The sequence below is a fragment of the Mustela putorius genome, unplaced genomic scaffold (assembly GCF_011764305.1).
Source record: "Mustela putorius furo isolate JIRA1106 unplaced genomic scaffold, ASM1176430v1.1 tig00003942_pilon_pilon_pilon, whole genome shotgun sequence".
NCBI lineage: Eukaryota > Metazoa > Chordata > Mammalia > Carnivora > Mustelidae > Mustela > Mustela putorius.
In genome coordinates this window covers 20,171,649-20,199,608 of record NW_025422087.1, presented here as the reverse complement: position 1 = coordinate 20,199,608, position 27,960 = coordinate 20,171,649, and the positions used below count along the sequence as shown (strand labels likewise).

At 37.9% G+C, this 27,960-nt stretch overlaps 1 protein-coding gene across 7 annotated transcripts in view; it reads right to left on the bottom strand.

Annotated features, from left to right (window-relative positions):
• The window catches only part of RASAL2 (RAS protein activator like 2), a 359,235-nt gene that overhangs the window by 56,070 nt on the left and 275,205 nt on the right, over positions 1 to 27,960 (bottom strand). For all 7 annotated transcript variants that reach the window (XM_004761975.2, XM_004761976.3, XM_013061135.2 and 4 more), the window contains one exon: positions 8,456 to 8,565. In XM_004761975.2, the coding sequence (XP_004762032.1) occupies positions 8,456 to 8,565 (110 nt within the window). The remainder of the gene's footprint in view (positions 1 to 8,455; positions 8,566 to 27,960) is intronic.

The window sequence follows — 27,960 nt, the reverse complement described above, 5'->3', positions numbered from 1 at the left end:
CTGAATAATACATCTGGCCTTGAACAACCCAGGTTTGAACTGTGTAGGTCCACGTACTTATAAGTGGATTCTTTTTCAGAAATGCAGTACAGTATTGTAAATATATTTTCTCTTCCTTAGGATTTTCTTAATAACATTTTCTTTTCTCTAGTTAACTGTATAACAAGAACACAGCATATAATACACACACACACACACACACACACACACATAAAACATATAAAATATGTGTTGAGTGTTTATGTTACCCATAAGGATGCTGGTCAACAGTGGGCTATTAGCAGTTAGGTTTCTGGGGAGTTAAAAATTATATGTATTTTCGACTGTTGCAGGGATGGGAAGGGTATGGTCAGCACACCTAACCCCAGTGTTGAGAGTTCAAGGGTCAACTGTAAGGCATTGTATGGAAATATCATGTTTTGTATATCCATTCATCACCTGATGGATATATGGGTCATTACCACTTTTTGGCTCTTATGAATAATGTTGCTATGTACATTCATGTACAAGTTTTTGTAGTGACCTACGTTTTCATTTCTCCTGGATATACTTAGGAGTGGAATTACCACAGGGGATTTTAAGAGGCAAACATAAATGTTGTTATCTGTAGGTCTTTCTGTCTGTGTTGCTCAGTTTCTTAAATTTGCTATGTGATAAATGTAAGCCTGACTACTGGCCTTCTAAAGCTGGGTGGAAGCTGACTCACTGCAGAGTTTTGGAGGTGGATGGGTAAATCAACCTCATTTTTTTGCTAGGGACTGCTAATTATCTTTCAAATGTCCATCCCTCCCTCCTTCCTTAAAAATAGACTCTTGCAGGGGCGCCTGGGTGGCTCAGTGGGTTGGGCCTCTACCTTCGGCTCAGGTCGTGATCTCAGGGTCCTGGGATCGAGCCCCACATCAGGCTCTCTGCTCAGCAGGGAGCCTGCTTCCTCCTCTCTGCCTTCCTCTCTCTGCCTGCCTCTCAGCCCACTTGTGATCTCTCTCTGTCAAATAAATAAATAAAACTAAAAAAAAAAAAAAAGACTCTTGCATTATTGGAGAAAATGATGAACCCAGGTATAACATTTCCTAGCCTCACTCTGCAGAAAGAGATGGTAATGAAACACAAGAGAAGTTGCTGGATGGGGTTTAAGGGAAATGGCTTTAAAGGGAAAACATTTAAGTGGAAGACAGGAATCCTTTTATGATGCCTGAAACATGGGTGCTATTGGCTGAAGCTTTAGTAGCTAGACTATGTCCATAAAGATCCTTGAAGACCCTAAGGATGGGAGAGGAAAAAGCCTGCAAAGAGTCCTGGTCCCTTAGCTCTGGACTGCCCATCTTCAGATTTCTTTTAGGTGAGGAAGAAATAATTTTACTTGTTTAAGCCATTACTACTTGGAGTACCAGTTAACTACCAGTCTATCTGAATCCTAAGTGATAGATTTCAGAATTTCATTCTGTAGGCAACTACATCTGATCACCCCCTAATTGTAAGTAATCTGTCATTCAGCTTTCTCCTCCTTTCATCAAAGATGGAGTTCATATTTCTATTTCCTATACTGAGAAATTTTTAAGACAAAAAAAGCAGAAGCTTTTTACCTACCAACTTCAAAACTGGAACTTTACCTTTCCAATCTTATTTCCTACCTTCTGCTTTATACACCATGAACTATTCAGAATTTCTCTTTAAGCTCCATAATTTCCCACAATCTGCTTTTGCTCATTATTTTCATTCTGAGAAAAGCTCTCTCCCTGTATCTGTTTCTAAGTTCAAATGATACCTGTTCTACTCACGGGTCACTGCTTAAAAGGTTGTTTCCTGAATATCCAGCCAGAAGTCATCTCAGCCCACCTGTACCATTCTCTCCTGAACACTGACTTCTTTTGTTGGACTCTCCTGAGCTTGGGGGCCATGTCTTTAGTTCTCTACATTCGTCTGTAGTGCATAGCTTTCTGGTGTGTACCTAACCATCACACATGTATTACTGTATATCAAGAAATTCGGTTTCTAGAAATATTAATTGGCAAAAGCTTGCCTGTACCTCACAATTGCAAAAAGGAAACTCCAAGTATTACTATAAATTGACCCAAAAAGCAATGACTCATGGAACACTACATCAAAAGCTAATGATGTACTGTATGGTGAATAATTAAAAAAAAAAAAAAAAGAACAAGAAGAAGAAACCACACTGGTAACCTAATTCCACCACAGCATTATAACAGAGTTTACAACCAGTAGATCATTGGTTATATAAACCTGGAGCTGCAAGGGTCTTTCTGATTAGTCAAATCTGTACATTAAAATATCCTATGGTATTCTGCACAGAAAAGCTTACTGATCATATGTAGTAAAACTCACTTAAGCCTGTGTATCTGGGGGTACCTGGGTGGCTCAGTGGTTAAACCTCTGCCTTCGGCTCAGGTCATGATCTCAGGGTCCTGGGATCGAGCCCCACATTAGGCTCTCTGCTCAGCAGGGAGCCTGCTTCCCTTCCTCTCTCTCTGCCTGCCTCTCTGCCTACTTGTGATCTCTGTCAGATAAATAAATAAAATCTTAAAAAAAACAACAACAACAACGCTGTGTTTCTGTCATTTTAAAGTAGTAACTCAGACCTCATGAGAAAATTTTACCTTTTTAAAATGCTATGAGTGCAGATAAGTTTTGTGGTTATCAAAATCCTTAAAGAATTCAGCACATCATGACCACTACTGCATTACCCTCTGATACCTCAAGATAGACTCTCTCTTCATCTCGAAGGGGGGAGAGATGAAGTGATTTGCATAGCATCATCATAATGAGAAATTTAATGAAAAACAGTTCTCTGACTTCTTTTGTATTCTGGTCAAATTTGGTGAGGTAAACCACAAAGGAAAAGATTGGCATGTTAGAACTAAATGAAAATCTAACACTTCTATATTTAGTGTTGTACATTCAGTGACACGATTTTAACTTTTTATTATTTATTTATTTATTTATGAGAGTGAGAGTGTGTGTTTATCATGTGTGCAAGTAAAAGGAGGAGCAGAGGCAGAGGGACAAGCAGACTCCTCGATGTACATGTAGCTTAATCTCATGACCTGGAGATCATGACCTGAGCCTAAATCAAGAGTCAGATGCTTAAGTGACTGAGCCACCCAGGTGCCCAGGTACCCCTAAAGACATGATATTTATTTATTTATTTATTTATTTATTTATTTTAAAAGATTTTATTTATTCATTTGACAGAAAGAGACACAGCGAGAGAGGGAACATAAGCAGGGGAAGTGGGCGAGGGAGAAGCAGGCTTTCCGCTGAGCTAGGAGCCTGATGTGGGGCTCGATCCCAGGACCCTGGGATCATGACCTGAGCTGAAGGCATATGCTTAACTGGTTGAGCAATGTAGGGGTCTAAAAACAAGAGTGAAAAGTGAAAAGATGGTCAACTTATTATACATTAGGGAACCACAAATTAAAACAAAAAGTCCATCCCCCTGCATCTTTTTTTTGAGAGGCAATACAGCGTAAAGTTTAAAAATGTAGACTCCACGGGCGCCTGGGTGGCTCAGTGGGTTAAGCCGCTGCCTTCGGCTCAGGTCAGGATCTCAGGGTCCTGGGATCGAGTCCCGCATCTGGCTCTCTGCTCAGCGGGGAGCCTGCTTCCCTCTCTCTCTCTCTGCCTGCCTCTCCGACTACTTGTGATTTCTCTCTGTCAAATAAATAAAAATAAAAATCTTTAAAAATGTAGACTCCTGACTCACACTTCCTGGATTTGAACCACAGGTCTGCCATTTTCTAACCTTGAACATATAACAGTTATATGTTCAGAAATGTCCACTACATACCCCAAAGGGGGAAACAATTTACTAATTTCTCTGTGTCTCTGTTTCCTCATCCTCAAAATGAGGTCATTACAGTAACTAACTCATAGGATTTGTTATAATGATTAAAAGACAGTTTATGTAAAATGCTTAGAACAGTGTCTGGCACACAGTAAATACTACCTAGGTGTTTATTATTACTATTTATTCCATCATATGGATACAATGTAAAATGCTGTTTAAAAGATAAAAGTAATCCATGGGGCACCTGGGTGGCTCAGTCAGTTAAGTCTCCAACTTTTGATCTTAGCTTAGGTCTTGATTACAGGATTGTGGGTTCAAGCCCTGCATCAGACTCCAAGCTCCCCCCACCATTTAAAAAAAAACTAACATAAATAAATAAATAAATAAAAGTAATCCTACTCTGTTGGTGGAAATAGTAATTACTACAGCTTTTTTGAAGGATAATTTGATAATCCGCATACGCTATATGTAGTAGTTTTACTTCAGAAATCTGACTCAATCACATAAGGACAAAACAGTTATATGTTCAGAAATGTCCACTACATGCCCCAAAGGGGGAAACAATTAAAATATCCATCAACACAGAAGTGAAATATGTTACAAAAAACTATAGCATACTAAGAAGGCAGCTGTTAAAATAATGTGGATTTAGATGTACTGACATAAAAGTTGTCCAAAATATTTATATTAAAAAGTAAATCATAAAGTAGTATGTGTAATATGATCCCATTTAAATGAAAATAAGCAAAACATATATATATATATGTGTGTGTGTGTGCATTTATGTATGGATTTTTAAAAGAGTTGTGAAAATATACAAACTGCTAATAAGGTTATTTATATGGGGAGACAGGTAGAGTGACAGGGCACTTCAACTTTTTGATCTGTACTTAGATACTAAAACTTATTTTTTTTAAAGATCTTATTTATTTATTTATTTTTGGGGAGAGAGCGAGAGTGCACATATGCATGTGCATACACACAAGCAAGGAAGTGGCAGAGGGACAGAGAGAGAGAGAGAGAAAGAGAGAGAGAGAATCTTGAGCAGATTCCTTGCTGAGTGCAGAGACCAACATGGGGCTCGATCTCATGACCCTGAAATCATGACCTGACCAAAATCAAGAGTTAGATAGTTAACCCACTGAGCTACCCAGGCGCCCCTGTACTGAAACTTTTTAAAACAAAGACACATGTATTTTACTATACAATTTAAAAACTGAAAAAAGGGGCTGCTTACTAGGTTTGCCTATCCTACTAAGAAAATCCTGGTTTCTATGGATTTGATATAAGAATATAAATGTTCTGGGATGCCTGGGTGGCTCAGTTGGTTGGACGACTGCCCTCGGCTCAGGTCATGATCCCGGAGTCCCGGGATCGAGTCCCACATCAGGCTCCCAGCTCCATAGGGAGTCTGCTTCACTCTCTGACCTTCTCCTTGCTCATGCTCTCTCTCACTGTCTCTCTCTCTCAAATAAATAAATAAAATCTTTAAAAAAAAAAAAGAATATAAATGTTCTGCTACTGAGATTTAGACACTATATACCATTTTGGAAGAAATGGCCTGACTTGGGCAATCAACACATATAACCCAAGAAAACCAGTTTTTGAAAAAGCCTTTGGTCTCACCTACAATGGTACTGATTCAAAGAACTCACTAGATTAACATTTTGTACCTTAGTTCTATTTATCTCCATCTTCAGTTGATCTGAAGGTAAGAGAGCCTATTTTTAAAAAACATAATATATTCAAACTCTAGTGAGTATATCCCTTTACGGAAGAACAAAGTTTTTGAAAAATTTCTGTATAGGAAACTTCTACAATTCAAATGGATTTAAAAAATATAAATACTTGAGATTTACTGGTACCTTTCTATTATGCTGTATTTGAGACACAAAGATACTACCATTGATTGAAGCAGAACTGCATGAAGGCACACACAATGAATTTAGGTCACTGGAAAGGCCAAAAGAGCACTAGCCATATAATAGCAATATAGGAGACTCTGGGAGAACACAATCTCATGGTTAATTCAATCTAAGCATTCCTTTAGGCTACCTAAAGCAAAATGGAAGAGGAAGGAGCACACTGAAGTTATGAAAGGGATATTTAGTGCAAGGTTAAAAAAAAAAAGTACACCTATAAAAAATATTTCCTTGCCCACCCAAACGTACATCTGCTGCAGATTTTAAGAAAGTGGCTACTGAACTGGGAGTGTTTCTGTGGTTGTACAATATCATTGTTCTTTTTTTTTTTTTTTAAAGATTTTATTTATTTATTTGACAGAAATCACAAGTAGATGGAGAGGCAGGCAGAGAGAGAGGCAGGGAAGCAGGCTCCCTGCTGAGCAGAGAGCCCGATGCGGGACTCGATCCCAGGACCCTGAGATCATGACCTGAGCCGAAGGCAGCGGCTTAACCCACTGAGCCACCCAGGCGCCCCTATCATTGTTCTTAAAAACCATTATTCTGAAAAAGATTTCTCATTCCATTTTATTGAGACCTTTATAAAATGGTGTTAATTCTTAGAATAATGAAAACTGTGGAATAATAGGAATCTAAGGAAGAGATATGAAAAGGAAAAAAAAATCAGTTTTTATGATTACCTTAAACAAAGAGCTATAAAAGAGGTAATTAACAACACAACTACACAGCAAATTGGACAGACTTGCAAATATCACAGAGCACCTCTAAAGTGGTTCAGGGATAAAAATCGCTGATAAAGCAGTATACTGCCTCATCAGGTAAGTATGGGGGGCAAGTTACTTCATCCATTAAAAAAGGAGAGGAATTCTCTGCCTGGCAAATCTACAATCTGCCATTACAGAGACTGTAGTCTGTATTTGTTTGTTTTGTAGATAACTGAAAATAACAGACTTACTGAAAGAAAAAAAAAAATCCAGTATAAATAAGAGTATCAAATATGGAAGGCAGACAGAAGTTCAAATCCAAGCTCTACTTCCTACTAGCTCCACAAATAAGTGAAACCATATGATAACTGACTCTCTCTGCTTGACTTATTTCACTCAGCAAAATCTCTTCCAGTCCCGTCCATGTTGCTACAAAATGTTGGGTATTCATCCTTTCTGATGCAGGCATAATACTCCATAGTGTATATGGACCACATCTTCCTTATCCATTCGTCCGTTGAAGGGCACGTTTCCATAGTTTGGCGACCGTGGCCATTGCTGCTATAAACATTGGGCTACAGATGGCCTTTCTTTTCACGACATCTGTATCTTTGGGGTAAATACCCAGGAGTGCAATTGCAGGGTCATAGGGAAGTTCTATTTTTAATTTCTTGAGGAATCTCCACACTGTTCTCCAAAGAGGCTGCACCAACTTGCATTCCCACCAACAGTGTAAGAGGGTTCCCCTTTCTCCACATCCTCTCCAACACATGTTTTTTCCTGTTTTGTTAATTTTGGCCATTCTAACTGGTGTAAGGTGATATCTCAATGTGGTTTTAATTTGAATCTCCCTGAGGGCTAATGATGATGAACATTTTTTCATGTGTCTGATAGCCATTTGTATGTCTTGATTGGAGAAGTGTCTGTTCATATCTTCTTCCCATTTTTTGATATGTTTGCCTGTTTCGTGTGCATTGAGTTTGAGGAGTTCATTATAGATCCTGGATATCAACCTTTTGTCTGTACTGTCATTTGCAAATATCTTCTCCCATTCCATGGGTTGCCTCTTTGTTTTTTCGACTGAGCTGTTGTGACCCTGGGGAAGTTTTTCAATTTCTTTTGTCTTAGGTCCTCATCTCTAAAATAAGGGCAATAACTGTATCTAGGGACGTATTATATGAGAGGCAATGTTAAAAATGCTTTATAAATAGTAAGCACTCAGTAAATGTTGGTGATGGTGGTGATGTGTGAGAATTTGGCAAGTTTAATTTCCTAAATTTTGAACAATGTGGAGACACCAAGTTCTAGCACACATTCAAAGATTTTAGAAGGTTGTTATCCTTATTAAGCTATGCCTATGAGGGTTACTCAAGCTGATAGTCCTAATAATCAAAATCTTTACATGTCTTCTAGACGGGACTGCAAACCAATACAACTGATTGCATATGCTGTACACAAAAAACAATGGAGCAGTGAACAGCTTGGACTTGAGCCAAACCGCTCAAGATCAAACACCATTTTTGCTATTTACTAAGCCATATGACCTTGGGCAAGATTATTTAATTCTCCCTGTGTCTCATGTTCTTCATCTAGGAAGTGGTGATAATAATATTTATCTTATACGGTTACTATAAAGATTTAATGAGATAATGTACAGAAAGCATCTAGTGCAGTCCTCAAAACACATTTGCTATTGTCATCATCTACAAAAGAAAGACATCTCTGACTACTAAGATTTGATTCTATAGAAACAGCATTTAAATTAGTTCTTACTTTTCAATATTTTAAGATTCTTAAACTGCCTGGGCATTTGAGCCTACACTTTGTACCTTGCCTCAATATAAGTAAGACAAAAAAAAAAAAAGTGAATTTAGCATTGGATCTTTCCAATTGTCATTGATGTAAAGTTAGAGATGACCAAAAGTACCTTATCAAAACCCACTGTAGAACTGCTTTCCCTGCTTAAAACAAAAACAAAAAAGAAAAACAAAACTGATTTCCTTTTAAGCAAGTTTACTTCTTACCTGTCATCTGCATTACGAAGGGATGGAAGCCGAAAGCTAGTGTTTCTGTCAAGCTTTGACTGGCTTTTGGTCCTCTTGATGGAGCCTTTCAGGCGCTTGCTGAAGAACCCCTAGAATGAAAAGGCAGAAGGTGATGGGAGAGAAAACCAAAAGAGCAACTTTGCTGTCTCCTTACTCCTCTGCACCACCTCTGAAAAAGGTATTAAGATTTTTATAATGAAGACCAGAACAAGAATCCAGCTTTTCATTTTTTAATTTATAAGTAAAAGTTGCTTGGAATCACTTGGTAATGGGATGAAAAATATTTTTCTTCTAGGATAACTGGGATAATTAAACTTTTGATAACACTTACCTTCTTATTTCTTAAACATTTTCTATAGCAGCTATGGTAGAGAAACCTCTAACATTGTTAATAGATTTTTAAAAAACACAACAGTGTAACAGAAAAACATATTCCTTTCTCTGAAGAAGTTTCAATTGAAAAGGGCATCTAGTAGGTAGTTTTCTGAATTAAATTAAGGGAAGAAAGGAAATGAGAACAGCATGTGCATGAGTGCACTAGAGGAATTTTAAAGGATATACTGATAGTGAAGAGAGAAGCTTTATTCTAAGAGCTGCCCCCCCCCAAAAAAACCAAAAAACAAACGAAAAACAAACCCAAAAGTAAAAGCAGAAAAAATAAAACTCCACAACCCTCCCCCAAACCTCTCAAAGAACACAAAAAAGAATTATGTAATTAGTATAAGGTAATGTGTTGGCAGTCTCAAAAGTGTGAAAATTTGGTCTACAAATCACCTTGGATATATTACTTGAAACGTAAGTTTTAAATGTAGCTAAATTATCTTGAAATACGTATCACTTATGAAACAACTGAAACATCTAGACTTCAGAACAAAGTAGTTTACAGTTTTTGGCCCCTGCTAGCCTCTTACTACTTCCACTAAACTATCTAGAGCTCCTTCAACATTTCCTAGTCTTAGCACCTGGTAACAATGAGCATCCAATGAAAGTGTGTTGATTAATGAATACAATGCATGCATGAATGATGACAGTCACTGCTTTCAAGTAGCAATCATATTGTTGGCAGATGAAAGGACATCTTACAGAAGTATACCAAACCGTCTTGAGAAAAAGTTCTAATTCAAAGAAAAGTATTTTGATGTTGGGAAAATGACTCTTTCTAATCACCTTGCAAGAAATATTGTTTTATATATATATATAAAAGCTATGTACAATAAACATTTCCATAAGGAAGACAAATAAATATGTCAAATCTTTTATATTCTTTTAGTTATCACCAAAGCCCACTTGTTTTGGGTGAAGACTGTATTATTCAAGATACACTGGGTTACATTTATCTAGTCATCTCCCCATATTAATAGCACGAAACATGTTCCACATCTATCTATGAGCCAATCGACTAAGGGAGATGGATGCTTGACTCTGTGCTACTCTCACACGGGGACTTGGGCTAAGGGAGGCTCCTCCTCTGCTCATCTATAGTTGGTTCAGCAGGAGAAAGGAAATGTGACAAGTTATATCCTAGTTCTTAAACCTTCATGTCACTTCCAGTCTCATTTCATCAGACAAAGTCATGTGACTTTCTGTCACCTGATTTCCGCGAGGAAAGGATATACAATGGTATTCTGTATCCAGAAAGAAAACCAGGACTATCTGGTCAACAGTAATGTGGACCACCACAGCGCTTACCCACGCCAAGTATTCTGCCAACACATAGGCATTGCTCCTTTCATTTGAGAATAATGTAAATGAACTTATTTGGATCAGAAGTAAACTATTTAGCTCACTGGAAAAAAATACTTATGTTATTTCTTGTTATTCCTGTAGCCCAAAGAATAAGCATAGAGACTCTTGGAATATACCACATAGACGTAGTTCCCTAGGCTATTTTTATTATAGGTGCATAGAGATTGACTGGAGGGAATAAAACAAGAAAACAAAACTGTTTTTTACAGTACTACATTTCTTTTTTTATTTTGTTTTTTAAATTTATTTTTAAAAGATTTTATTTATTTATTTGACAGACAGAAATCACAAGTAGGCAGAGAGACAGGCAGAGAGAGAGGGAGGAAGCAGGCTCCCGCTGAGCAGAGAGCCTGACTTGGGGCTCGATCCCAGGACCCTGAGATCATGACCTGAGCTGAGGTCAGAGGCTTTAACCCACTGAGCCACCGCCACCCAGTTGCCCCTGTTTTTTAAATTTTTTATTTAAATTCAATTTAGTTAACATATATTGTATTATTAGTTTCAGGAATAGAATTCAGTGATTCATCAGTTGCATACAATAGCCACTGCTAATTACATCACCTGTACTCCTTAATGGCCATCACCCAGTTAGCCCATCCCACTCCCACCTTACCCCACCGCCCCTGCAACCCTCAGTTTGTTCCCTATAGTTAAGAGTTTCTTCTGGTCTCATCAAATACTAGCCAATAGGATTCAACAGTACATTAAAAGTATTATTCACCATGACCAAGTGGGATTTATTCCTGGGCTGTAAGGTTGGTTCAACAACTGCAAATCAATCAGTGAGATACAATACATTAATAAAAGAAAGAACAAGAACCATATGATACTCTCAATAGATGCTGAAAAAACATATGACAAAGTACAGCATCCTTTCTTGATCAAAATGCTTCATAGTGTAGGGATAGAAGGTACATACCTCAATATCATGAAAAGCTGTCTATGAAAAACCCAAAGTGAATACCATTCTTAATGGGGGAAAAACTGAGAGCTTTTCCCCTAAGGTCAGGAACATGGCAGGGCTGTCCACTATCACCACTGCTATTCAACATAGTACTAAAAGTCCTAGCCTCAGCAATTAGACAACAAAAAGAAATAAAAGGCATCAGAATAGGCAAAGAAGTCATCAAACTCTCACTCTTTGCAGATAATATGATACTTTATGTGGAAGACCCAAAGACTCCACTCCAAAACTGCTAGAACTCATACAGGAATTCAGTAAAGTGTTAGGATATAAAATCAATGCAGAGAAATCAATTGCATTTCCATACACTAACAACAAGACAGAAGAAAGAGAAATTAAGGACTGGATCCCATTTACAATTGCACCCAAAACCCTAAGATATCTAGGAATAAATCTAATCAAAGAGGCAAAGAATCTGTACTCAGAAAACTATAGAATACTCATGAAGGAAATTGAGGAAGACCCAAAGAAATGGAAAAATCTTCCTTGCTCATGGATTTCAAGAACAAACATTGTGAAAATGTCTATGCTACCTAGAGCAATCTACACATTTAATGTAATCCTTATCAAAATACCACCAACTTTTTTCAAGGAAATGGAATAAATAATCCTAAAATGTATATGGAACTAGAAAAGACCCCAAATAGCTAGAGGAATGTTGAAAAAGAAAACCAAAGCTGGTGGCATCACAATTCCAAACTTCAAGCTCTATTACAAAGCTGTAATCATCAACACAGTGTGGTACTGGGAGAAAAAAACAGACATACAGATCAATGGAACAGAATAGAGAGCCCAGAAATGGAACCTCAACTCTATGGTCAACTGATCTTCAACAAAGCAAGAAAGAATGTCCAATGGAAAAAAGTCTCTTCAACAAATGGTGTTGGAAAAATTGGACAGTCACATGCAGAAGAATGAAACTGGACCATTTCCTTATACCACTCACAAAAATAGACTCCAAATGGATGAAAGACTCAATGTAAGATAGGCATTCATCAAAATCCTTGAGGACAACATAGGCAACAACCTCTTCAACCTCAGCTGCAGCAATTTCTTCACAGAAACATCACCAAAGGCAAGGGAAGCAAAGGCAAAAATGAACTATATGGACTTCATCGAGATAACAAGCTTTTGTACAGCAAAGGACAGTCAACCAAACCAAAAGACAACGAACAGAATGGGAGAAGATATTTGCAAGTGACATATCAGATGAAGGGCTAGTATCTAAAATCTAGAAAGAATTTACCAAACTCAACACCCAAAGAACAGATAATCCAATCGAGAAATGGGCAGAAGACATGAACAGACATTTCTGCGAAGAAGACATCCAGATGGCCAATAGACACAGGAAAAAGTGCTCAACATCACTCAGCATCAGGGAAATACAAATAAAAAAAAAACCACAGTGAGATACCACCTCACACCAGTCAGAATGGCTAAAATAAACAAGTCAGGAAACGGTAGATGTTGGTGAGGATGTGGACAAAGGGGAACCCTCTTAGACTGTTGGTGGGAATGCAAGCTAGTGTAGCCACTCTGGAAAATAGTATGGAGATGGCTCAAAAAGTTGAAAATAGAGCTACCCTATGACCCAGCAATTGCACTACTGGGTATTTACCCTAAAGATACAAATGTAGTGATCCGAAGGGGCACGTGCACCCAAATGTTTATAGCAGCAGTGTCCACAATAGCCAAACTATGGAAAGAACCTAGAAGTCCATCAACAGATGAATGGATAAAGAATGCAGTATGTCTATATATACATACATACATATATAAAGGCACACACACACACACACACACACACACACAAACACAGAGGAATATTATACAACCATAAAAAACCCGAAATCTTGCTGTTTCCAATGATGTGGATGGAACTAGAGGCTATGATGCTAAGCAAAATAAGTTAATCAGAGAAAGACAATTATCATATGATCTCATTAATATGATGAATTTGAGAAACAAGACAAGACACAAGATGATAGGGGAAGGGAGGGAAAATGAAATAGGATGAAACCAGAGAGAGGGACAAACCATAAGAGACTCTTAATCTCAGGAAACAAACTGAGGGTTGCTGGAGGGCAGGGTGGGGAAGGGATGGGGTGGCTGGGTAATAGACATTGCAAAGGGTATGTGTTGTGAATTGTGTAAGACTGATGAATTACAGACCTGTACTCCTGAAGCAAGTAATACATTATATGAAGTAAAAAAAATAAATAAAATTATAAATCTTAAAAAAGAGAGAGTCTCTTCTGGTTTGCTTGCCTCTCTGCTTTTATCTTATTTTTCCTTCCTTTCTTAAATTATGCATGTCAGTGAAATCATATGGTATTTGTCATTCTCTGACTTATTTTGCTTAGCATAATACCCTCTAATTCCATCCACATTGTAGTACATTTTTCTTTTTTAAAGATTTTGTTTGGAAGTAATCTCTATACCCAATGTAGGGCTACAACTCTGAGATCAAGAGTTGCATGCTCTACCTGAGTCAACCGGGCTCCCCTAAAGTATCCTATTTCTCAGAGACAGGCATTTTTCTGGTCTCCTCTACAATCTTAGTGTTGCTAGGGAAAGTCACTGTCATTTGTTCTCCAAGGCAAAGGCTTTATTTACTACTTATTTTGATTCAATCAGGATGAGTCACCACGTTTGCTCATAAATGTAGTCAGCAAACCAGATCTGTGTTTATGGAATTCTATTTGGACTGTTTATGGTTGGTTCCAAAACCACTGGCCTAAGTATAGATTTGGCCCAAGGATCTGCTCTAATATCATATATAAATATATTTCTAACAAAAATACAGTTAAGCAGTTACCTGGTAATGTACTAGTAGATGTTCACTCCTACAGTACTGTACTTTTTGTGGCACTTACTATATAGTACTTTCTTGTTTTAATCCATTTATTTAATAAATATGTTTTATATCTATTTGTTGTAAAGCATTATACCAGATATTGTAAGGGAATCAAAGATAAAACAAACACAAATTCTGCCCCCATGGAGCTTATAGTTTAATATGGGATTTGGAAACTAAATTTAATATATATAACACAATTAGGGAGGTAAGTGTTCCTAATGTCTGGCATATTTAATCACAAAATATGTTTCTTTGAATCTAGCACACCAATGATTTTAAGTCATGCTATGATTTTATGTACACTAAGAAAAAAGCTACCAATTCAACTATAACACAATGCTTCATCACTTAAAATTTTTATTTTGGGGTGCCTGGGTGGCTCAGTGGGTTAAGCCTCTGCCTTCAGCTCAGGTCATGATCTCAGGGTCCTCGGATCGAGTCCCGCCTCGGGCTCTCTGCTCAGTGGAGAGCCTGCTTCCCCCTCTCTCTCTGCCTGCCTCTCTGCCTACTTGTGATTTCTCTCTGTGTGTCAAATAAATAAATAAAATATTTTTAAAAAATAAAATAAAATAAATAAAATTTTTATTTTGTACGAAGAAAGGTTTTAAAAGACTTAGACAGGTTTTGTCATATGTACACATAAATTGTCAAGGTATTCCTAATGCTTCTTTTTTCTGAACAACTTTTTGACTTGGGGTGGTTGTTCATGTATTTCTACAGAATATCATCCTGTATCCTTTCAAGAATGTTGTTGACAGAGTATCTGAAAAGAGTAACTTACAGGGATGTTAAAATATGAAAAATGTGCATCTTAGAATTGATAATATAATATTATTTTAGAGAGGTATATAGGAACTAATATTAGGATTTCAGAAAAAACAAGGCTACATCATCCAGAGAAACAAGGGGAAGTTATACAGAAGTAGAATATGCTAGGTCCCAGTGGGTAGACAAGATTTGGGTTTGAGGTGCTGAGAAGCAAGGGTATTGTATGGAGCACAGCTTGAGAAATGCCATGGAGATGAGAACACAATGAGTATCCATAGAGTAGACTTAGTCTGGCTGGTATATGATTAGAAATAGTGAAAAACAAGGTTGGAAAGGTGGTTTGTCCACCTACTAAAGCAGACTTATTGCTCCTATTGGCCCTTAAACTTTTAAGGGAAGATGTAATGCTTAACATCAACCATAGTATCTAAACTTTAGTGAGCACTCAATGTGTATGTGAAATTATGGTTGCTCTGGGAATACAGATAAGGGAAAATCCAAGACAGCCAAGACTGGTCAGTAATATTTCACAGAGGTAGTAGAATTTAAAACAAAATTGTTCTTATGGTCCTTGATAAAACTGAAACATGGTTTTCACCTGAGAATATTGTTTAGCCTAGGCTATAAAGGTTGGTCTGGCATTATGTCTATTCAGCCAAGTGGTCTCTCATATGTTCACGAAGACCACATAACTGAACAGATAATGCCACTAAAAACTCCCTATCTCCACGCTAGTCTCAGCTTCTGCTATGCCTCTGTCCTGGACCGACTATGCAATGAGCCAGCCTTCCAGTGACATTAACCCTGCCAGGAAACCTCAGAATATCAAATATGCCCACTTGCTCACTGCCCCTTCTGAGAAATTCCTTGTGAACAGATCACTACCCTTTGCACCAAGCACTTCTTCTCTGACTATAGCTTATTGGACCAACAGTGGGTAACTGACCTAATAGTCCCTAAAAGACGGGGCCTGGTAAGAGTCCTGCCTATAGGATATGGTATCACCTGGTAGATACCAAAAATTCTAGGCTGACTCCTGGCCATTCTCTGCTTCATGCTTTACCCTCCGCATCTCTGAAAGCTTGAAATTCTCTACCTTCTCCATGCATCTCTGCTACTGCTCATATTCCCTCCCTTCTCCCTGGCTAAGTCATCCTTTCAGACTCAGCATGATCTCTTCTGGAGTGTTTTCTGACATGTCCTACAGCTTGCTCTAGATGAGGGGCTTCTATGCTTCTGGGTATTCCAAGTCAACAGAGTTAATCTTACATTTAGCACACTGCATGCCTGCTTAAGCGCCAACAACCTTCCCTCTAAACTCTGAACTCAGGGCAGGGATTAAACAATCTTTGCCTCCCCAGAGTCGGTCTGATATCAGGCAATTTTTAGGGGTTCAAGAAGTGTCTGCAGAATGGAAATAACACGGGCAGTGAAATGAAAAGCCATTGCAGTGTTTTTGATGCAAGTACCAACGTAGAAAGAGCAGGCAACTCTGAATCAGAAAGTGTGTCTTCAAATCCTGGCTCCAATTTCTCCTATTGAATGACCTTGGACAAGTCACAACTTCCAAGTTTCAGATTTCTTACCTGTAAAATGGTGAATAAAAAATCATCTTCCTAGGGCCATTCCAAAAAATAAGATAACTGAATGGAAAAGTATTTTTAGAATAATGGAAAATGGGTCCCTGTAAGTATGAACTGACTGTGAATTTAGGGGGAGAGACTCCTGAATAGGTGAGGTAGAATCATGATTTTTTTTTCCACCTTAGAAACTACAAGATCAGAGGAAGGGAAGGAAACTAGGTATCAGTTCCACAAGTAGCAAAGATTTTGGCTCTTTTGTTCAGTGGTGTATGCCAGTGCCTACAGGGATATTTGGTACATTGTAAGTGCTCAATTAACATTTGCTGACTGAACGAATTTACTGAAGGTTTCCTGGATATGAAGCACTGGCTAGGTGCTTTCCAATATGTAATACTGTGCAACTGATGCAACAACTCCACAAAATAGCTACTCAGCAACTTGTCTTAGGTCACACAGTTAATGGATGAGGAGTCAGGATTTAAACCCAGTATATTGAAAATACTTAAAGTTTCATGTATTTATTGAGCACCTTTTATTGGCCACATACTTGAGGTACTTGAGATGCTGTTAGTGAACAAAACAAACACAAATCTTTGCCTTCATTAGGCTTCATATACTAGTGGAAAGAGACAGACAATAAGAACATAAATTAGTAACAGACAAGTGCTGTAGAAAAACAGAGCCATGTAAAGAGCTAAGAATAGAAAGTGGTCACTATAGATCTTTTGAAGAAAAATGACACGGACTAAAGACTTGAAGGAGGTGAGTTAGCCTGCAGGTGTAAGAAGGGAAAAGCATTCCAGGCAAAGACTTTAAGACAGAAGAAATGCTGATATGTTTCAGAAACAGCCAAGAAGTCAGTGTGGCTGGAGTGAAGAAAGCAATGGGAAGGGTTGTGCTGGTGCCAGTAGTGGGTTGAGTGGGCAGATCCTGCAGGCCATTGCGAGGCCATCTTGCAGGCCTTACCTTTTACTCTGGTTTCTAAGGAAAGCAACAATAAGAGACAAGACCATCCAAAATGGTCACAAGTAAGTATTTGCTTTTTTGAGAGAAGTAACTTCAGCTATGAAAATTAGAAACATATACTGATTTAACATGGTTCGGAGTAAGAATGTGTGTTATGGGAACCATTCATTTTCTTTATCAAGAGTAGATCACTTATCAACAGCTGGGATACACAGACGATGTCTGACTTCCCAGGTCACATGGGCTGCCAAGTGGCAGAGTTCAACTTCAAGCCCAGGCAGCCTGACTCTGGAGCCCTGGTTTTTTTAACCACTACACTATACTGATTCTCCACATTCTCATTCCTCTTCAAAATACTGAGGGAGGAGCAGAGATGTCCTTCAGCAGGTGAATGGATAAAGAAGATGTGGTTCATATATACGATGGAATATTACTCAGCCATCCAAAAGGATGAGTATCTACCATTTACACCAACATGGATGAACTGGAGAGTATTGTGCTAAGTAAAATAAGTCAATCAGAGAAAGACAACTATCATGTGGTTCCACTCATGTGGAACATATGGATCACGGGACAGGAGGGGAAACTGAATGGGAAGAAATCAAAAAGGGAGCCAAACCATGATAGAATTTTAACTCTGGGAAATAAACTGAGGGTTGCTGGAGGGGAGGTGGGTTGAGGGATGGGGTAACTGAGTGATGGACATTAAGGAGGGCACATGATGTGAGGAGCACTGAGTGTTATACGCCAAGTAATGAAGCATCAAACACCACATCAAAAATTAATGATGTACTATATGTTGACTAACTGGATTTAAATAAATACAAAATAAAGATATATTCCTGGGGCGCCTGGGTGGCTCAGTGGGTTAAGCCGCTGCCTTCAGCTCAGGTCAGGATCTCAGGGTCCTGGGATCGAGTCCTGCATCTGGCTCTCTGCTCAGCGGGGAGCCTGCTTCCCTCTCTCTCTCTCTGCCTGCCTCTCCGACTACTTGTGATTTCTCTCTGTCAAATAAATAAATAAAAATCTTAAAAAAAAAAAAAGATATATTCCTACAAAAGGTAAAAAAACAAACAAACAAAATATTCTAGGCACTATGATATAATGCATTTTCTCTAAGTGTGCTGTACTTAATTTCTATATAGCTCTTATTACAGAATTATATACCACAGAAAGAAAGAAATGTACTATGACAATTTGAAAATACGAGGGGGGAAAAAAGAAGACAAAATGCCCACCAGTATGACATCTGACTTAGAAAATTTGCCAGTAGGGCTCCTATCTATATAATTAAACTGAAGCAAAATCAAAACCCTACTGAAATTACTTTTATATGTAACTGATTCCATGGTCATTGTGAGAAAAAAATCCAAATACAAAATTTAGAAAGAGATGGATATCAAGAGGAAAATGCTTCTTTCACATCAAGGTATGACATCTATGTCTTATGTGGCTGTGAGGAGTAGAAGATGCTCCTACAAGCTGACTTTAAAATCCAACAGCATCAACGGAAACAAAGGAAAAGACTGCAAATAAACTGATCTCACCCTTCTGACACCAACCTAATCTGAAAACATAGTAAAACCCTCAAAACAAATCCTACCTCATCCAGTTGGAAATACTTGGAAATACTGTTGCTACAAGCTACAATTCTGAAAAATAGTAGAAAGCTTATCATTTAAACAACTCCATAGTTATAAAGCAAAAATGACTTACTTTAATTAGTTCGTACTCCCTCTTTTCTGCCAAAATAAGGCTTAAATTTAGCAACTGCCAGTGAAAAGAAAAGCCTAATGTTGCCTTTCTCTGGAGCTTGGCAAATGTTAAGAGAATGATAAAAGTTGCTCACCACCTACAAAGTAGAGTAACCCCCGAAGACTGAACTTGGCTATCAGGGCATGATTGGTAACTGAAATAAAACGGCTGCTATGCAACCGCTCTCAGAAGCCTCCAGGATGGTAATGAGCGCCACTGACTTGCTCGCATCCTTGGGTTGCCGCCGGTCCCTTAAGACATGGAGAAGTGGAGACAGAGAAACATATCACCTTTCGCAAAAAAAAAACAAGGAAGGTGTGCAACACAAGCCCGTTTCCATCCTGTATGAGACTTGTCTTATAGTGGCCACACCAGGGATTAGGGAGATCTGCATGATTTAACCAATTTTAAGAGCATTTCCTTAAAATAGTACACGACTGACAGTACAAAAAGCTACCTTGTCAACTAGAAAGGACCCAGGTGAGAACTGTTCTCATTCTGGCTTTTAAAAGTTTTTGTTTAATTAGTAAACTAATTTCTGTGTATTTGTGTATTTTAGCAATTCATAGAATTTCGGATTGCAATTACCCAAGAAGGGTGATGTCCTACATAAATTATTCCCTTCCTTACTCATTTAATAGATCTTAGGAGCTCACAGATGTTCTAAAAAAATGTTCACTAGAATCCAGCTGTAGACAATTAACAAGGAAGAAGGAAAAGGAAGAGTAACTGAAAATGTTAAACTCTACTTTCCAGTCACCATATTTTACTTCCTTAGTTTATTTTCCAGTTATCAAAAGTCCAAATACAAGGGAAACACTAGGTAGCAAGGATAACAACAAAACAAATCATTGCAAAGTGCTTTTAGTTAACAAGCAGTTTCAGTGTGGGTAATTTCCCCCCTAGTGGGGATTTGTGTTTGTTTTTGTTTTTTGCAAATTAAAGCATCAAAGGAGATGGGGGAAAGGTCCTATAATAAATTACAATTGTTTTTCTAGCCCAGAACTGATGAATCAGAATCTCTGGGTGTGGAGCATAGTGATCTGCATTTTTGACAATCATCCAATGACTCTCTTTTATTAAACAAAGTAAAACATGTATTATGAAACTTCAAAACATACAAAAGCACATACATTAACCACATATCCATTAATCAGATCTAATCCACATCAACATTTTGATACACTATTAGATATTAAAATACAAAAGTAAAATATGTATATATTACAATATACAGACATGTTAATAAATTTATTTTAATATGGTATAAAATATTGATATATTAAGATTTGTTGTGGGGTGCAAACATCTTTTCTATCCCTAAGAATCTTCTTTGTCTTAAGAGATTCATTTTCATTTGACAGAACACTGTTACATCAGATTTCTCTGGATTATTACCTTCCTGTTAAATTTTCTCAAACCTTTTACTTCCAACTTTATATGTTTTAAATGTACCTTTTTGGAAAAAAAAAACCATTAGGTCTATTGAGGTATAATTTACAAAAGGAAACTTCACTATATTTAGGTGTATAGTTTGTTGAGTTTTAACAAATCTATATACAAGTGCAACTTGAGAAGGGAAGGAATCCTGATGTTTTTTCCTTTCTATGTAAAATAGTTTTAGATGTACAGAAAACGTGGAAAAACAAGAGAGATTTCTCTTACCCAACTTCCCGAAATGTTAACATTTTACATAACCATAGTAAAATTATGAAAATGAAAAAATGAACATAGGGTAGCATACCAACAAATTATAGACCCAATTCTAACCGTCACCAGTTTTCCCGCCGTATTCATTTTCTATTGTCACTGTAATAAACTGTCACAACATGGTGGCTTAAACAGTACAAATCTATTATCTTACAGTTCTATATGTCAGAAGTCCAACACAGGTCTCACCTGGCTAACATCATTGTGTCTGCAGGGCTATATTCTTTTCTGAAGGCCCTAGGAGATAATCTGTTTCCTGGCCTCCAGAGGCCACCCAGGCTCTTTGGTTTATGGTCCCCTTCCTCCCATCTTCAAGGCCAGTAATGTTGTATCTTTCTGAAAGGTTCTGTTTATAAGGCTGCAATTAAAATGAACCCATCTAGACAATCTAGGGTACTCTTTTCACTTCAAGGTCTTTAGCCTTAATCCCATCTGTAAAAATTTCTCTTGCTATGTAAAATAACATATTCACTGATTCTGTGTATTAGGATGTGGACATCGTGGGGGCCATTATTCTACCTTCCTTCCACATATAGTCTATGTAAGTACTTTCTAACAAGTGGGCCATTTAGGTTCCCATCATTCTGTAATCATAAACAATGTTGCAAAGAATACCTTGCACATCTGTATTTTCATACTGATGGATGTGTACCTTCAGGGTAGACTGCTAGAAGTGAGATTGCTGGGTAAAAGGGTAGGCACATTGGTAGCTTTGTCAAAATCCCCTCCAGAAGGGTTGCACTAGTTTGTATTCCCATCAGCAATGTGTGAGAGTGTTTCCCATGATCTCACCAACTAATTTACTGTCATACTGCATAGTTTTTGCTAGCCTAAAAGATAAAATAGTATCAAAATATTGTTCTAATTTGCATTTCTCTGATTATAAGTGAGTTTGAATATTCTTTTTATATGTGCAGGACTGGGAATTACTGTTCATACTTTTTTCTCCCAGTTTTTCTATCGGGTTCTGGTCATTTGTCCCTCAATTTTTTTTTTTTTAAGATTTTTATTTATTTGACAGAGAGAGGGAGAGAGAGATCACCAGTAGGCAGAGAGGCAGGCAGAGAGGGTGGGGAAGCAGCCTCCCCGCTGAGCAGACAGCTCGATGCGGGGCTCGATCGAGCTCGATGCGGGGCTCGATCTCAACACCCTGGGATCATAACCTGAGCCAAAGGCAGAGGCTTAACCTACTGAGCCACCCAGGCACCCCTGTCTCTCAATTTTTAATAGTTCTTTATATGTTGTGAATGTTTTCTCTCAGCTGGTTATCTTTTAACTTTGTTTTATGATGTCTTTTTGCTAAAAAATCTTTTTAAAAAAAAGATTTATTTTAGAGAGAGAGAGAGAGCGCGCGTGCTCATACTGGGGCAGTGGTAGGGGGGAGAGAGAATCCCAAGCTGACTATGCCCCGAGCATGAGCCCAGCGTGGGGCTGATCCCACAACCCCAAAGCAAACTGAGTCAGATGTGCAACTGACCGAGTCACCCAGCCACCCTATCACACAATTTTTAAAACCGTTTTTGCCTTTGGCTTTTCCATAACCACTACCAAAAGTTTTTTCCTACATTAAGGTTATCAATCTTTCCTACTGCACTTGCATGGTTTATTTATTTCATTTTATTTTCCATTTAGATCCTTAATCCATTTGGAGTTTATGCTTATGTGAGGCGTGACATACATCTCTAATTTTACCTTTTTTCCCAAATGACCACTCATTTGTCCCTACACTATTTCTTTCAAATGCCAACTCCTCAGGAAGCCATTCCTGATTTCTCTAATAGGAATTATAGTCTCTTGCCTCTGATTATCTAAGCTCTTTTGTTTATATTACTGGTTTCCTCTGTCTTGACCAATAATTAGTTCCCATGCTATATCCCCTACTAAGCCTTAACTCCTATTTTATATCTCCTATGAGTCTTAACTCCTGAAGGCAAACATTATTGAGCTCATATTTGTTATTTCTTCAATGCTTAGCATATAGTGGGTTACTTAATACATACTTGCAGAATGCTAGTGATTAATCTGAATTATTAAGAAAAGCCCAATACACTCAAGAAAGTAGTGAAAATATCTAATACATTTAAAGAAAAAAAAACTCCTTGAAATTACTAAAATTAAGCTTAGTCTGTGTTTAAAGAGGAAAAGTTTAGTAACTAGAATATTCACTTCTGTAGACCACTTCAGTTCCTGCTAATGAGATGTTGATTTTCTTATGACTGGCAGAGACTGCTGATCTTAAGTTCACAGAGTGTGAATATAAGAAAAAATGGCTTTAAGGGATAAAATAATGAGAAATGATGGGTCAAAACTAAGAAAGAGAACATTGTCCCAAAGTGAGGTCTATTAGTCTATTGGACAGTCTCCCAGAGGTTATCATGAAAGCCTGAAAAAGCATCAGATAATAGAATGTGAGAGATACTTTCTCATTGTCAGGGGAGATGGACTAGATGAATTTAATTGAAGTTTTCCATCTCTCATTTCTAGGACTCTAAGAATAAAACCATCACAGATGGAGGGGGGCTTTGGAGCCTAGTAGTTATTTAAAAAAAATAAAATTCTTACTGCCTCTGATGAAACAAAATGCACTTGCACTTGAAACTCATATTATGGAAGTGGCAGTAAACAAAAGATACACATAAAACAATAAAATTATTCTTTACTAATGTCCATCAGGATGGCTTTTTAAAAACATATAGAATAAAATGGGGAAGGGAAGGAGAAACGCATCATGGACAGAATTTTATTAGGCATATTTATATAACTTCTAGAGGCTATTTCCTAACTGTATTGTTTCTAATGCTGCAAATATTTTTTTCATTATAAATTCATTATAAATTAACATATTGATCCTAAGTATATAGTACTTTTTTTTCCCCTGCAAACTTCCAAGGATCTTCAAATACTGTGTAGTATTTCATTAGCATAAGAAAGGCATCATAGGCCTTAGAGTAGGTCAAACAACTTGCTCTTGGTCACACATGTGAGACACTAACTGAACACACATTAAACAAATATATCTTACCACTCCTTCGCCTGTTTTTGGTACAAGTTCCTAAGCACTAATAATATAACATCCAATACTCTGGCAGAATTCAAAGGTCGGTAACACAGGCCCTAGATCATATGGTCAGAAGAGTGTAGAGACTTTCAACTGATGAAAAAGATACGAGTCCAGGTAGCTAAGGACAGACCATCAGGTTTGGATCTTCACTTCTGCTGGAGCTATTATCTTTTCTTCATTTAACTTTTAAAAAAAGTTGAGAGCAGACCATATTTCTAAGCATCCAATTATTTCTTGAGTAAGAAGACAACTAAGATAGTCTCTATGAGTTACTCTATCATTAATCTCACAGGACTTCCATAGAAAGAAAATTATTCCTTCTATTCACTACATTCCTCCCTTAATCCTTCACCAAACAGATTAATATACACCCTTAAAAAAATTTCACAACGTTGATTAATTTTAAACCATCAACTAATGATGGCGATGTTATGGCTTAAGAGGTTAATGTCTTTGCAATGGGTGTACCTTAGAAATCACGAGTTACCTATACATTAAGTGAGTTTTCAAAAACAGTTTAGAAAAAAGAAAAAGTCAGTCCTGGAATTCTGAGATCAACAAGATATAGTCCTGATCTTCTAGAAGAGTGTTTCTGAGTTGTCTTGACTATGTCTCAAATGAGTAAAATACTGTTGGTATGCATTCCTAAAGTTGTTTACTTACAAAATACAAGAATGTTCTAATGTGTGATTATAAAACATTCAATAACATAAAAATTTAAAGAGTGAAATTTTAAAAATCAAATATTTATTATTTTCTTTCTGCAACTCAGATGGATGCTATAGAGTACCCTCTGAGATATATACATCCTATGCTGGAGACTATCACCATGCAACCAGGCAAATAATGACTCTACAATAAGTACTATCACCAACAAATGTATATTCTTGTGGAAGGACAGGGAAGGTCAAGGCTAATGTCACCTAAACACTGGAGCTGAATTTTAAAGGATGGAGAATACTTTTAGGAAGCATAGAAGGTAGTCTTTTTAGGCAGAAACTACAAAGAAAGCTGAGGAAACTTGTTTAGGGAACTTTTAAATTTGGGGAAAATGGAGCACTGAGATGGAGAACCCTCTAAGTTTGGTGGTTGAGAGATCTGGGGGTGGGGATGGGGATATTGGGTATTAGGAAATGAAACTGGAAGGCCAGCCAAAAACTTGACAATGAAAAGTTCTCTGTGCCAAATGAACTTTGGTTTTTATCATCCTATAAAACACAAGTCCAATTCAAAAGCTTTCAGCAGGTGACTGATGCTTTTTGATGGAAAAGCTAGGTCTGTCTGGAAATATTTAAATGTGGGGAAGCAGGAAAGGAAAGAGGAAATTTGGTCATGTCCATGGGCATGGGAACATAGAGAACTACTAAGCAAGGGAGAGTTAAGTAATGATCAGATGATCAAGGTTAGAGCAGCAGTGAGATGGCTAGAGTGGGGACAGAGATGCTGGAGGTCAGGAGATGAGTTAAAGTCTCTACTGTACGAGATGGAACTGGCTACATATTTTGAGGAGCTCAGTGCAAAACACAAGGGTCCTTGTTTGAAAAGCAGGAACTCAGGGCCATTAAAAGTACTAAAACCAAAACCTTTCCTTTCTTAAGCCGTCTCTCTCTCCATCTGCTCTGGTGTTTTTCATTTGCTATTTAATGTCATGCTCCCTCAGGCACCAGGGCAAGTGCAGACCTTCACAGGTGCCCAGGGCCCCTGCCCATGATTCAGTATGTGGGTGGCCCACTGGATGCCAGGTTGCCCTTCCCGAGCCAATAAACCCAAGTGCCATGCCCAGGCGCAGGGTAGGGAAGTTGAGCCAGGCTTCTTCCCTTCCCACAGCTGTCTCTGCAACTCACTAGGTATCTGGCTTGGGGATGGGCAAAAGGCTTGTTCCAACTGAGCTGTGGCCAGACACCAGTGAAGCTGACAAGCAGGAGCAAGGACAGTCCTGCCAAGTGCTGCCTTGCGGTGCCACAGAGCATGCAGGCTAACCCTATCTTTTTTATGTGTGTAATAAAGGCCCATGCCAGGGTCAAAGAGTGACAGCTAGGGCTGAGTAAGGCAGATGGGAGGGGTTGGTTGGGGTTCCAGGGTTTGGGAGGTAGGCAGTATAGAATCCATCCCAGGGAGGCAACAGAGGTGGTGCCAGGCCTTGGCTCCAAGTCCCAGCACATGCTCCACTGTCCCCTTAGACCATACTTACAGAACATAAATCCAAAGATGGAGCAATAAGAATCTTAGGATGGAAACCACAGAACATTGAACTCCATGCGCAGGGCCTGAGTGCAGGTTCTGTGCACTGGCCTGACGCTCATGAAGCAGGTCCTGGTGCTGGTTCAGGAGAAGAATGTTCTAACAGACAGGGATAATTGAAGTAAGTGGCAGTGGGGCTGGGAAACAGCTGGATGGATGAATTTGGAGAGAGGAGAAGAGAAGAAGATCTGGTAACCGAACTTGGGAGGAAAGAAAATACTATGGTTCTGGGAACTGAGGAAATTTGTTGTACTACAGAGTCAGGAATTCAGGGGGGAAAGATTTTGAGGAAAAACTTAAGTGAATACAGTTTGGGGCCAGAACTAAGTGTTAGTTGAACCCAGAGGACTGTTTGGAAGAAGATTCTCCAATAAAACATCACTTTCTATTTCCTCTTTTGTTGATCATTAATTTCATTACCATACAAAAAGTCAAGGAAAGGTCCTTCTAATATGAAGATCTCAGCATCAACCCATTAAACAAGCCCACATCTAAAACATCATACAAGGCTTTAGAGGTTTCAAAGGTGGACTATATACAAAATGAAAAAAGTCAAGAAGTTTATTTAATAGACATGAATTTGTGGAAGAGATTATAATATAAAGTATACTAGACAAGATACGAATAGCTCAAGATGTAAAAATTTGCAAAAATTAAAAAATATTCATATATGTATATGACTGCCATAATTTTTTTCTTTTAAAACCAAATGTCATGCTTCCTATTTCGATATCTAGTAAAAATGTATGAAGCTACACAAGCTTCCTTGTAGCAGGCAAAATTATGATAGTTTGCATAAAAATGCAAATATCTAAAGTATCACTAATGAGCACTTAAAAAAAACTTGTAGAAAATAAGTAGCCAATATATAACGAAATGCATTTTATTGTCCTTTTCCTCCCCAAAATAGATTTCATTTAATTCAATATATCTAAAATATTATCACTTCAACTTGTACTCAATATTAAGAAGTACTCAGACACTGTTTATACTTTTTTTTCTCGTTTTCTTAACAGCTTTATTAAAATAAAATTCAGAGACCACCAAACTCACTCTTAAAGTGTACACTTCAGTGGTTACTTTCTATTCAGAAAGGTGTGAAACTGTCACTACTTTCAGAATATTTTCATCACTCCTCAAAGATATCCCATATCAATCAGTAGTCGTTCTCTCTTCAACCCCTGGCAACCATTAATGTCGTTTCTCTCTCTATGGGTTTGCCTATTTCGTACATTTCACATAAATAGGATCCTATAATATGTGGCCTGTTGTGTCTGGCTTTATTCATTTGGTGTCACGTTTCCTAGGTTCTTCCATGTTGTACCGTGTGTCAGCTTTTCAGTCCTTCCTATGGGTGAACCGTGGAGCGAACACGTTTTGTACATCCATCCTTCTTCAGTGGATGGACATTGGGTTGTGTCCACTTTTTGGCTGGTACAGATAATGCTGCTAGGAACAATCATTTCAAGATTTTGTATAAACACGTTTTCAATTTTCTTGTATATATACCTAAAGGTAGAATTGCTAGGTCATATGGTAACTCTGTGTTTAATTTTTCGAGGAATTGTCATGCTGTTTACAAAGTGGCTGCACCATTTTAAATTCCCTTCAGCAATACAGTAGGGTTCCAATTTTTCCATATACTTGTCAACAATTATTACATTCTCTCTTTTTGATTACAGTCATCCTAGTATGTATGAAGTGGTATCTCACTGTGGTTTTGACCTGCATTTCCCCAATGGCCAGTGATGTTGACCACCTTTTCATGTGCATATTAGCCATTTGTACATCTTCTCTGGAGAAATATCTATTCAAATTCTTTTGGAACAT